General features: G+C 43.8%; 1 protein-coding gene across 6 annotated transcripts in view; it reads right to left on the reverse strand.

Annotated features, from left to right (window-relative positions):
* LOC109411053 (papilin) overlaps nt 1–13,006 on the reverse strand; it is a 392,526-nt gene that overhangs the window by 12,012 nt on the left and 367,508 nt on the right. For all 6 annotated transcript variants that reach the window (XM_062847212.1, XM_062847213.1, XM_062847211.1 and 3 more), the window contains one exon: nt 11,369–11,429. In XM_062847212.1, coding sequence (XP_062703196.1) covers nt 11,369–11,429 — 61 coding nt within the window. The remainder of the gene's footprint in view (nt 1–11,368; nt 11,430–13,006) is intronic.

Raw genomic sequence — 13,006 nt, forward strand, 5'->3', positions numbered from 1 at the left:
GCACAATGATGTAATAGGGTTTCTTTTGCAACATTGGCCAGGAAACATCGGGATACCGGTAATGGAATCATTTGATGTTGTTCTTGCCAATACGGAACTTGCGGGAAAGCAATGAAGTCGTCTCGAAATGGCACAATATCTGAAGGAATGTTTGTGGACTTCTGGAATGTCCCAGACCGGGAACAGGGAATCTTGGTAACTTCAATGACGAATAGTTTGTATGACTTTAGGAGGTTACTTGGCAAGTTCTATTTAAGGCTTCTATCGAAGATTTCTTCCGATCAACTTACGCTTTTTTACGTCTCATTTCCAGGAAACATTGGCTAAACCTTGAAAGAGCTATTGATGTTCAAGAGAAGCAAGAAGCTTAACATCTGTCACCTCTCTTTTCATCCATTTATCTCTCGGTCAACTAGCATTCGGCCAACCGGCTATTTGTTCGGAAACCATATTGAAACTATACATAGCTAATTCTTAATGGATTTCTTCTAGATTTTCCGAAGTTTCTATATGGTTTGTGAGCAAGGTCAACACCATCGTTGGCTGAACTATTCTCCTGTTTTCAACCCGCCACAATGGCAATATGCTGTTGATTCCATGCGAGTCAGCAAAGCTTCCTCTACAAAGTCTAGGGTTGCGAAACCAAGTCTGTAGAGCTCGTATGGATCGACCCTCTGCGCTGGTAACCTCCTCGTTTCATAGGAAAATGCTCCGGAGAAGATGAAGATGCACCGCGTCCGTCGTCATTTGTTGGACGACACGGATCCACCACTGCCGCGCATTATGAGAGGGCATCCAAAACAGTCACCGACTCTTTTAGCCTTCTAGTCCTGTTGTTACCTGGAGTATCGCTACTGCCGGCCAGGTATCGACGGCTAAAGAGTCGTGGTGTTTTTTCCTGTCCTCCCATCAACGGAACGAACGGTTTGTATCGGTGTTCCCTGTTTTGTGTATATCTTCGCTGGGTTCCACTATTGGCAGCTTTTTTTTGTCGGGGTGGGGATGGGATGGGCGGTCCCTGCCCCTCCACCATTCAGCGGAATGAATCGAAAGCCATTGAATATGTGTCTTTGACATAATAAAATTTATCGACACAATTATTGGCTTTACCCCGGGTCCCGCGGTCCGGTCTTCCCACCTGGACCCCGTATCCGGCAGTCAGGGTTGCATCGACGCCCACCCGCACCCACCGGATGGGTTGGAGTTTATTCGAAAATTGGATCTGCTAGTGGAGGACCCGGTGGACCAGGAACAAAACCGGTAACTGATATGCGATTATTTGTTTCCACCGGAAACAGACGATGCGGTGGTTCTGATATGAAGGGAGATGCTTTTTTTCCCGCTGGTGGAGAGCTTTGGTCTATTCTTTTGGCGAAATTCGCGTTTTGGCGCTGGGGAAGCGCCGAATTAGGTTTGAGGTGGGACGACGAGAGCCAGACGGTCTTCTGGGTTGGTTTGGCGGTTTCACCTGTAACTTTTTCGTTTCTCTCCTATCTCAGTTGGACGTTTTGTTTTCGGCTGTGAAAGATAACTTTATTTGTTGGATAGGTGCCGAAAGGTTATTGTATGGTTTGTTCTCAGCGCTTTATATCTAGAATGAGATTTACGTTGTTGTAGAAACAGCTTGATACAAGAGTTTCCTACTTGGGTGGGTGGTTGATAAGGACCCTCGTCCGACATAAGCACCCAAGACCCAAGTCCAACATAAGCAAAGACCTTAAAAAGGCCCTGTTGCGACTTCCGAAGTCGATGGACGACGCCAAGCAAGATTACGAGAGACTCGTGAAAACTACAGCACCGGCAGAACCGGCGAAAGCAAAGTTTACGAGGTCTACCCAGATGGAGGCCTTCGCTTTCGCAGGAAGCCCAGAAGTTCTCGCAGAAGCGGGTGAGACAGTTGTCAGGTAATGAACTGTCTGGCGGTGCTCGCAAGGCTAGGCAGATACTAATCCTGATGGTCGGCAGTAATGCCGACAGGTCGGACCCCAGTCAGGCGTCCCGGAAAGCTGGAAAGGGTGGGCCTTAAAAGGCTGGCACGTCCCGGATAGAAGGGAACAGGGGATTGTGACATTTGTTAGGCCCTCATAACTACAGAGTAGGGCAAACCAAGAGGAGGATCCCCCTTGGATGATAGTTGAACGGAAGAGGAAGAATGAAAAAAAAACCGATAGATGAGCAGGTGCACAGGGACACCAAACCAAGAAGACGTAGGAAGGGCAGGTGCCAAGCGCGAGAAAGGCGACGCGATCGTCATCAAGACTGAACAGTCTTAGTACTCGGACGTCTTAAAGGCGATGCGAAGTGACGCTAAGCTCGTAGAATCTGGGAGCCTACGTGAGCAGTATTAGACGTACTCATACGGGTGAAATGATCCTAGAGCTCAAGCGCGGCAAGAAGCGAAAAGGCGCCGCCTACAAAAGTCTGGCGAAACAGTTGAGACGACTCTGAAGGTGAAGAACATAGATGAGATCACTGACGCGGAATAGCTCGTCATGGCACTGTGGCAACAGTGCCAGGTGTACTGTTACGGGTATAAATATTTGTTACATTAATAAGACAGAATAATTGTTTAATGTGTCTAAAGTTTAATATTCGTGCGTTCTTTGTGTTGTATATTGAATTTTAACTTGTAAATATTTCCCTAGTATTAATTAACATTTATAGGGTTCTGGCAGAAAAGAGGCCCATGAAATGCAATCCTATTGCGATTGCCAACTTTCAGGCTATTTCGGGCAGCGGTCAAGTACTAGAGATGTAAATCTTTCCCTGCCACGGACTTCAAGTTGTTGAGCTCAAGTATCGAACCCTGAAACGGGATGCCCGATTAGGATTAGTTTTCCTAGACAAAACCAAGCTATGAATACAGCATCAAATTCTGTGAACTAAAAGGCATACTGCCAACTAAAATACAAATCCAGGATGACTGATGGACCCAAATCAATAACTGAAACCTCGTCATCCTGTGATCGGAAGGAGTTATCCATCTGGATAACAGGGCACATTTATATTGTGTGTTGTGCAGCGTCAATTTGTGATGTTCCTAAATTGTACATTTGTAAGGTTCTGTGTATCGTGAAGTGGTAATACTTTGTAATAATTAATTTCTTTTATTTTTGTAACAGTACGTGGCAGCCGCAGCCGTTCGGCTACGGAAAGGGCCGGCAGGGACACAGGTAGCCTTGGTACAGCTACCTGTGGCGGACATAATTAAGTCCGTTAAAGTAGGGATACTGAAGGTGAGCAGGTCAGTATGCCAACTGACCTTGCGTGAGCCACCGGAGGTTTTCTTCAAGTGTCTGGAACCAGGACACAAGTCATGGGGCTGCAAAGGCGCTGACAGGAGCAAGCTGTGCCGGCGATGCGGCGTCAAAGGGCATAAGGCACAAGGCTGCACGAGTTCACAAGGCTGGAATGTATCTTTCAGTACCCTACGTGCTACATGCCTACGAGCGAGAAGAAGTATGCAGAGGGCAAGAACTGAGGTCAAGAGGGATGAACGGAGACTCGTGTTTCGCGAAACTCGTTTGGCTCTCAAACGGGAGATTAGTCTGAGCAAGTTGATCTACTTGAAAGTGCCGTGCGCAGAAGCTGATGTCAACCCATGGGGTAACGCATATCGAATCATGGAAGTGAAGTTGAAGGACCCGGTGACTCCCGTTGAAAAGCGTTTGGACAAGTTGAAGATGATCGTGGAAGATCTTCTTTGTGGCCACCTGCGCCATATGAAAACGAAGAAGCTGAATCCAGAGGCACTCGGATCTCCAACGAAGAGCTAATAATAGTTGCGAAGGGTCTGAAGGTAGAGAAAGCTCTTGATTCGGATGGAATCCCCAATGTGTTGCGATACATGCGTTCCCTGATATTTTTAGGATGGTGTTACAGATATGCTTTGATGAAGCATTTACTGCCGAAATCGGGACTCCAGCATAGTATAGACTCATATGTTTGTTGAATACCCTCGTTGGAAAGGATCATCCTTAACAGACTCACACAGTACACAGAAAGCGAAAGTGGTCTTTCGATGAAGCAATTCGAACTTCGAAAGGGAGTCTCGACGGTGGTTGCAACCGAACAGTCGTGCATAGTGCCGATACGGCATCCACACAGCTTTGGACAGGATGCGCGCTCCTAGATATTTGTGCGGGATGTTGGAGAGTAACTTCCAGAACAGAGTCCTGGTGCACACTATGGTACGCGATGTACGATAGAGTACTAACGCTGAAGTTACCCAATGCAATGGATATCGTTTTATTCGCTGAGGATGTCGTTCTAACTCTAACATGTTCTAACAGTGATGGCGAGACGCTAGAGATGGTCGAGATGTTGACGGAGGAGGCGTTGGCCACCGTGAAGCGTGGATGACTGGCGCTAAACCACAGCTGATCCATCATAAGACGGAGGTAGTGCTGGTGAGCAACTGGAAAGCTGTTCAACTGGTAAACATCAACGTCGGGTACGGCTCTATCCAGAGGATGGAAACGTAAAAGAGACGCTGGAGCATGTTGTCTTCGAATGCCCCGAAGATTCGATGAAGCACACAGGGATATGGGTGGCATGACTGCCTATAATGTCGTACGCGAAATGTACCGTGAAGAAGAGAAATGGAGAACACTATCGACCGGGTAGTAACGCGAATACTGTCTGAACAGAGGAAATGGCGTGAAGACTAGAGGATCGCAGACCGTGACCCACCGTTGAGGACAAGACCGAGTATATCGTGAAGAATTACTGGTTTTTGGACGTTGGGGCGCCAGTGAACCGGAAGCCTACCTCAAACCGGAATCGCTGGGTCGAGGCTGAATTAACGATTTCAGGAGATCTTCCGTAGCCGGGGATTTTCTCCGTCGGAGTAGGCTAGGCCCACCGCAGGGGACTAGACTGAGCATGCCGTGATAAGCACTGGAGGACGGTCGTTGGGGCTTTTGTGAACCGGGAGCCAGTCTTTAACCGCAATCGCAGAAGCGACCTCAACGCCGACCCAGCGAGATCGGTTCGGAAGAACTTCCATCGCCGGGGAAATCTTGGTCGGAGTAGAATGGATCCACTGCAGGGAACTATTCGAGTAGCAGACGACCGGGAGAATTGTTAATTTGGGTCATCGAAGCGACTGCAAACCGATGTCATCGCTGTTTCCGGGCGTGTGTGCGCACCGGATGACCCAAGCATAAAGCTTAATATGGCGAACGTTGGTTGCTGAATGGTGAATATTTTAGGAAATTAACAAATCACTAACAGGAGCTAAATAGCTCAGCATGACGCATATTGTCATTTGATTGGCGACACGTTAGGTATTTGACAAATTAACAACAGAAGCTAATGGGTTCAGCATTGAGGTAGCCGAAGAGCTTAGGAAGGAAACTATGAAATTAACAAACTAGCGTGAGAGCTGATGGGCTCGGTTTGATGAGAGCCAAAGGGATCGGTTGTGCGATATGCACATTGCATATTTAACTTCCCATTCGAAGTAATACTGAATGGTGGCTCCGGAGAGGAGACTCAGATTCGTCGAGCTGAGTTGATCGGTATATGAGACTTAGCCTTCAGGGCCTTGGATCAAAAGTCGGTTCTCCAAGCAATACATAGACCCTTCTTATGAGTGTAAGAAGGGTAAAAAACAATGATGTTTTGTATCAAAACATATCAACCCACACAATTTGACAGAACTTCATCCGAATGCGAGGTTTTGAGGCACATGAAGGTGAAAGTCTTTAAACACCTAAGGTGTTCAAACACAAGTTGTTGGCGAAAAAATGATGGGTAAAAGCATCGAAAGAAGTTGACCCCACATAAGTCGTCTAAGCGTGCATTCGAAGATGTTGAAGAGTTTCAGTGAATCAAAAATCTAATCGTGGACGTGTTGTTAATAGAACCTAACTTTTTTTTATGAGTTTCACCGTTGGTGTCACAACAATGTCACGCTACACGCTGGAGGATTTCGTGGAAGGTATTTGTGATGGAAAAAAATGCTAGAGAAATATTGATTGAAACTGCGGAAGGCAGTTCAGACCAGCAAGGCAGGTCTGAAGGATCCCTAGGAAGGAAGTTGTATACTTCTGTGGGATTTGGGGAAGTCTTGCTGGGGAAATCTCCAAGGGATCTGAGTTCTGTGTTCCTCTAAGAGACCTTTCTGGCGATTGCTCTTGGAGTTCCTTCTGGGTGTGAAGAACTAGCATAGGCATTAAAATTTATAAAAATATAGATAAATAAGGTCCTGGTAAACTCCCCAGGAGTTCCTTCTGGGGATTTCTCCATATTTTTTTGTGAATTTCTCCAGAAGTTTCTTTTGGAGAAACCACCATGAGTTCTTGTAAGGGATTTTCATGGAGATTCCTCCAAAAATTCCCGCTTGGGATTCTTCCAGGAGTCCCTCTGGGGACTCTTCCGTGAGTTCCTCTGGGGATTCTTCCGAAAGTCCCTCTGGAGTTTCCTACACAAATCCCTCTGGAGAAATGACGAAATTTCTCTGGGGGTACCTCCAGAAGTTACCTCTGGGGATTCCTTCAAAAACTCTCGCTAGGGGTTCCTTCAGGAGCTGCCTCCGGAGATTCTTCAAGAAGTCCCTCTGGGGTTTCTTCTGAAAGTCCCTCTGGAGTTTACTCCAGAAGTCCTCTGGGGATTCCTCCAGGAGTTTCCTCTGAGGATCCCTCCAGGAGATCCCTCTGGAAATTCCTCCAGGAGTTCCCTCTGGGGATTCCTCAAGGAGTTCCCTCTGGATATTTCTCCAGGAATTCCCTTTGGGGATTCCTCAGGGAGTTCCCTCCGGGTATTTTTCCTGGAGTTCCCTCCATTGATTCTTCCGTAAGCTCCCTCTGCAGATTCTTCCAGGAGTTCCTTCAAGAGGTCTCCCACGATTTCCTTCTAGACATTTCTGAAGGAGTTCTTTCTATGGATTCCTCCAGGAATTCCCTATAGAGATTCCTCCAATTTCTCTCTGGGGACTCCTCCAGCAGTCACTCTGGGGATTCCTCCAGTCGGAGGAAACCCCAGATGGATTTGCGCGGTACCCTCAGACGGGATTTCCGATGGAATCCCAAACATGATGCATCACAAGAACAATTACATCTCAATAGTTTGATTTACTCCAAGTCGATAAAACCAAGCCCACTCGTGGGCTCAATCAAGCGTTTTAACGTTAAGTAGAGCTCCGAACAAAGAAGCGAACCGCACCGGTCGCTGCTAAGTAGGGCTCGAAAGCGAAAAGTTTACGTACGGTTCGTAGCAGGGCTTAGAATATAGAGACACGCAAAGTACGGTCTCTAAACGTAGGCTCGTGCGCTCTCTCGCGTTTAGCTCTCTGGGTAGCGTAAAGAGGAGACGAAAGAACATGAGTATGGATTTGTTGCCCGGTATATAGTTTCTAGAGAATGATTTTCTTGTTTTGTATAGGTAGGAATTTATTTTAGTTTGCATCGTTACACGAATAACACAACAAATTGTCTGACATAGAATTGTGATAGAGTGACAATACAAACGCAGAAAAATAATAGGTTTAAATTGACAAGCTTTGCTTAAGTATGTTATGAATAAAGTTTTCGCTTCTTCGCCAATTTTAGGATCATGCATATCGAAAATGTATTGATTTTCTCTTAAAAATAGTTACGGTTGCTCATAATCGCACCTTTAGTTTTTGATTCGGCCGATCGTTTCGAAACTAATATTTGAAGAAATGTATAGTGATTCAGTGAGTTTTGCTGTTTTAACACGTACATGTTTGAGCCGGGTTTTCTACGCAGCAAGTAAAGCTTAGTTTCGCAGATTTAGAAAAATGTCCAAATAAATAAATCGCGAAGTTCGTTCCGACAAGTTTCAAAATTATCGTCATCCGACGCAGATTCCGGTGAGAAGATGTGCGTATTTTCTAACCCGAAAAGGAACTATTTGACGGTAATCAGTGACCACAAGGTTTTCTTTCTTCACTTTCTGGGCTGAGGTCATCCGCTTTGAAAGAGCTGTGCCTCGCGTTTCGTTTTGTCGTGTATATTTCAAAAAGGCAAAAGAGTTTTGGTTTGATTGCTGTTTTTGAAAATGGTGGTCGTCAGTGGGTGGTTTATTAAATATAAATTTAAAAATATAAATTAAATAAACGAGACATTAGGAAGAAAGTGTGCGAAATGGGCACAGAGTGATGGGTAACTTCACCGTCCACGCATCCTTTCTCCCCTGTAAATTCGAGAAGTACCTTGCCGAAATAAAATATTCTGTACTCCAAGTATTTCGAAGAATCATCTTTGCGCGTCAATACAACGCAATAGACCAGTGGTGGAAAGCATCATGCGCTTGACGTGTTTTTTGGTTCGCATCAAACACAATCTTTGCTCACGCGCTCGCGAACCTAAAAAGAGAGAACGGTTCACGATTTCCTGGATCGACGAACCAACACAAAACAAATGTCGAACGAGCAGAATCGCAGTTGGTTCGCCAGAAGGATCACAATGTAGAACACTTGGTTTGTTGCCATTTTTTGTACACTTAAAGGAAATTAGTCGGGTGTTTTTTGATTATACTGGTCAGGTACCATTCCAATAAATGATATCGACGAAAAATATTACCAAAATTTGATTTCATTACAGAAATATCGGCCGCGAACCTCTAAAATAAAAAAGCATCGCGCTTGCAAAAGATGCGATGCACTCGTTGGCGTTCGTGTCGTACGATCGTGTGCCATAGACGTACGAACACCATCGCACAGCAAAGGTTTGCGATGCGATGGCATTTTTTTGTAGCGCGTAAGCACACGTTCGCGATCAATTTCCACCACTGCAATAGACCAAGCCGCTTTGATGCATGTGTCATATCTCTGATATGCTGCAAGCATCAGTATTGACAAGAAAAGTAACACGATTGCTTTCCAGGGTGATTCCGCGTATGTATGAGATTAGATAAGAGTAGTTACGATTTTTCAAAGATGCATTGACTGTACCTAACTCAACTCAGATATCATAGAAACACTACAGTTATTTCTTTTTGTAAAAAGTAAATCATACCGATAAAAATATTAAAAAATGTAGTCGAGCTGCCAAGTTTCACCAATTAAAATAGGCGGTGTGCAGGACTGCCATATTGTAGGTTCCTCGTTATAGAAAAAGCAAGGCGTTGGATGTTAAAATACAACAACTGTTGTATGAAGTGCCAAAAAAGGAGAGTGGGCTCATTATGTACTTTGACAAATACGCAGTCTACTTCAAGCGCATAGAATCTGCTTCCAACAAAATATTCATATACCAGCATCCAAAAGATCGCAATGTATATTAAGATTTGCGAGTGATGCTTTGTAACTAAAAGGTTGTGACTGAGTATAGAGTTAGCTGATGTTAAAATACACGTTAATGAAAAAAGGTTGCGCAAACTTATCGCAGACTGTTGGAAGACAGCTTCTACTATGACCAGGATTCAAGAATTTTGACCTACGCGAAGTTGTAAAGGAGACAACTACGTTATAAATGTGTTGGAAATGCAAGGGATGTAATTATTCAATAAACCTAATTATTAAAAAAGATGCTCATAATCTCAAATTCAGATAAATTTCTTGCGAGAAAGGCAACATGAATATTGAAGAGATGGATATTATTTTAGATAAAAATTCAACCTACAAGTCAAACAGTAAGCAACAAACCTATATTTTAAAAAAAGATTGCTTGAATTCCGGGATTAAATACAATCATAAATTATTGAGAAAATGATATCTTTAAACGCACCAAAACTGGTACAAATCTCCAAGGAAATAATTTATTTGAATTCAATTTTTACTAACAACTTTCAGTCTTATCCAAAACCCCATCTTTCATAATATGAGCACAAATTATTATACTGAATAAGATTTGCAATAACCCCATAGAAATACACAAAATATTGCGATGATTTACAGAAGTGCAAAAAAACGATGGTACGGAGATAATAGAGACCACCGGTGCGCAAAGGCGACCGATCATTATTTTACTCACATGGAAACGAACGACCGGTGCGAAAATGGGTTGATAACGAAATTAAAAATCGTTAACGACGTGCTGTTGCGTGTGTAGTATTAAGCCCACGGGTGGGCTTGGTCTAAGAGGTTTAGAAACTTCCGAAGCAGTCATTTCCGCTATAAAAAATATTACGCAAGTAAAGGAAAGCTATTCACAAGGTAAAATATCCAATGACCATTAACAAATTTTATTCAGTTATCCATTTATTCCACCATAAAGCTTCAACGTGCTATAATTGCTCCAATCAAAGCCAAAATGCTCTAATCTATGTTTCACCATCTGATTACAGAAATCTACCGCCCAACTATTATGACTCGGACCTCATACATTACACCTCACCCATTCATGTGTTGTATACCTCTGGCAATGCCTTCGGCTTCCCGGGTGGCCTTCAAACACCCTACCATCGCATAGCCGGCATGCGGCCCGGCCGGCCCGGAGGTACATAAAACACATGTTTGCGTTAAATGGTTCTCCTAAATCGTCTTCCGCCCATTCTCCCCGCGAACCTTCACCCGCTGTTGAACGGCCATGTCTGTCTATAGATCAACTAGAAGCTCGCCTTCTCCTCTGCCGGTGCTGTTCTGCTGCTTCTGCTACTACTGCTGCACGCGATTAGCGCGAACATAAACATTAATCCGAACGCGAAAGTGCTAAAATGGCTCTATAAACATCATCATTTTCCAGCGCTGATCGGGCGCGACCCCCCACCCAATAGAACAACGCATTGTTGGTGGGTAATAGGGTGGGTCAAGTTGTTTGCCACACTGTTATTAGGACGTAATATCAACAGTTGTTGATGAGGCGCAAAATTGCGCCAAAAGTCTTTCTGTATTTTTTCAAGTTCAACGCTTTAGAACTCCAATTTTGTAGTGCCTAATAGCAGGACGAAAGAGCACTCTATTTTGACGCTTTGCCTTCGTTTTTATGTATGGTTATAAAAACAGTCACACCCTGTGGAAGTACAACTAACAACACTTGACTGTCGCTTGGTGAGCTCGTTCCATGTTGTTGCTTGAGAAAATACTACATTTATTTCCACGCTTGCGACTATTAACAATTCCACCGTACTGATTCCTAAATAGTGCATCAGTCTGAAGGAGATTTGTCCGGAAACCTACACAAACCTGTTATACTTGATTGCAGACTACCCTAACCTCTAAATAACAAGTTGAAATAAAATCACGGTATGGAGTGTGCTTTTCCGCCGCTGCTGCTACTGCCGCTGTCATGACAATAGGTGCCGGATTGTTTCGCCCGGTTCCGCCCGGGACCACTCTGGTCCTCACACGCTCTCATTGTTAATCGTAAATATTTCAATCTTCCAAATCAAATATTTGCCCGCCCCTCGCTGTTGTTGTTACTGAGCTGTTATACCACCAGCTCACCAGACCAGAACCTACCTGTATGTTGCAGGAGAAGTACTTTTTGCTGCCTCCTCGGCACAGCGGCTGACCATCTGGACTGTGTTTGGGTCGGGTCGGGTTGGATCAGGTTTCCGTTACGACGGACGGCGTGTGTTGATGGGGAAATGGCAAATTTTCCGCGAAACGATTTCCCGTACAGATGCGTGTGGAAAGAAATGAGAACAAATATTTAGTCTAAAATTCAACAACTGGTGGTGCACGTGCGGGGTGAAGTATGCTCTGTGAATCAGCGAGATTTAGAATTAGAAGTTCTGATTGAGTCACATGGAGTCTAGTTGCTACAATGTTTGAGGCAGTGTTTTTTTAGTGGTAGGCGCACATTCGAATCCATCTAGGAATTCATCTAGAAATTTCTACCGGAGATTCATCCAACAGTTCCTTCTAGTGATACCTCGAGGAATTCTGAAGTATTTGAACAATCCCCGATGGAATCCCAGAGAAATTTTTAGAGGAATCCAAGAATAGTGAAGGAGACTCAGAAGGAACATTTAGATGAATCTTAAAAGATACTTCTGGGAGAATTTCCACTGGATCTCTTCGGTCACACCCAGAATAAATTCCTTAGCGCATTCCAGAAATAAAATACTGAAGGAATCCGTGGAAGAGTTCCGGAAGAAATGTCAGAAAAAACTCATAGAGCAATGCCTGGTGGATTTTTTAATGGAAATCCCTAGGCAGCTCCTGGAGAATCCCCGAAGGGACTCCTTGTGGATTTTCCGGGAGTACTCTGTGAAAATCCCAGAAGAAACTTCTTGGAATATGGTAAAAAAATACTAAAAAAAATCCAAGAAATTGCCTGAACGAATTTCATAAGAAAATTCTTGAGGGATCGCAAAGAAAACAAAAATGCTACAGTATTCCAAAAGAAAAGTTTGTAAGAATTTCAGAAGAAACTCATTAGGGTCCTTGAGGAAAGTACCTATTAAGCAAGTACTTCTGGAGGAATTCCAAGATATGACGTCGTAGATGAATCCCTCGAAGAAATTTTTTGAAAAATACCCTGAAGGAACTCAAAATGGAATCCAAGAAAAACTTTAGAAGGAATCCCACGGTCCTGGACGAATTAAGGAAGCAAAGTCTAGGTGAGAGGAGAGGTTAGAGTATCTTTTCAGTAAAACCCAGAATGAATGCCGTAAGGAATTCTAATTCCTGATGGAACGGCTGAAAGATTCCCTGTAAGAACTCCAGAGGGCATACAAAAATGGTTAATTTTAGAAGAAAATCTTGGAGAAACCTAAGTATCAGGACACTTTTGGGTATCTAAACTGAAATTCTCATCAAAATCCAAAAGAAATCAAGTAAATCGTGCGAGATAACTTAGAGGAATATCATCCTGACATTCCTAGAGTAATTCCAGATGGAATCCCTAGGGGAAAATCTTTTGAAGGAATTTCAAGGGCTTATATAGAAAAGTCCAATGAGATTTTCTAAAGCCTAACCAGAAGAAAACTACAAAAGTCATCCGTGAAGGTATTCCTGGCGGAATCTCCGAATTCTTAGTGTAATTTTCATTGGAAATCCCTAAACAGCTATTGGAAAGTTCCCGGAGGCCCTTCTTTCCGGAGGCACTTTTAAAAAAATGGAAAAATATCCAAAGAAATTTCAAGAAAATGC

The sequence above is a fragment of the Aedes albopictus genome, chromosome 1, assembly GCF_035046485.1.
Source record: "Aedes albopictus strain Foshan chromosome 1, AalbF5, whole genome shotgun sequence".
Taxonomy (NCBI): Eukaryota; Metazoa; Arthropoda; class Insecta; order Diptera; family Culicidae; genus Aedes; species Aedes albopictus.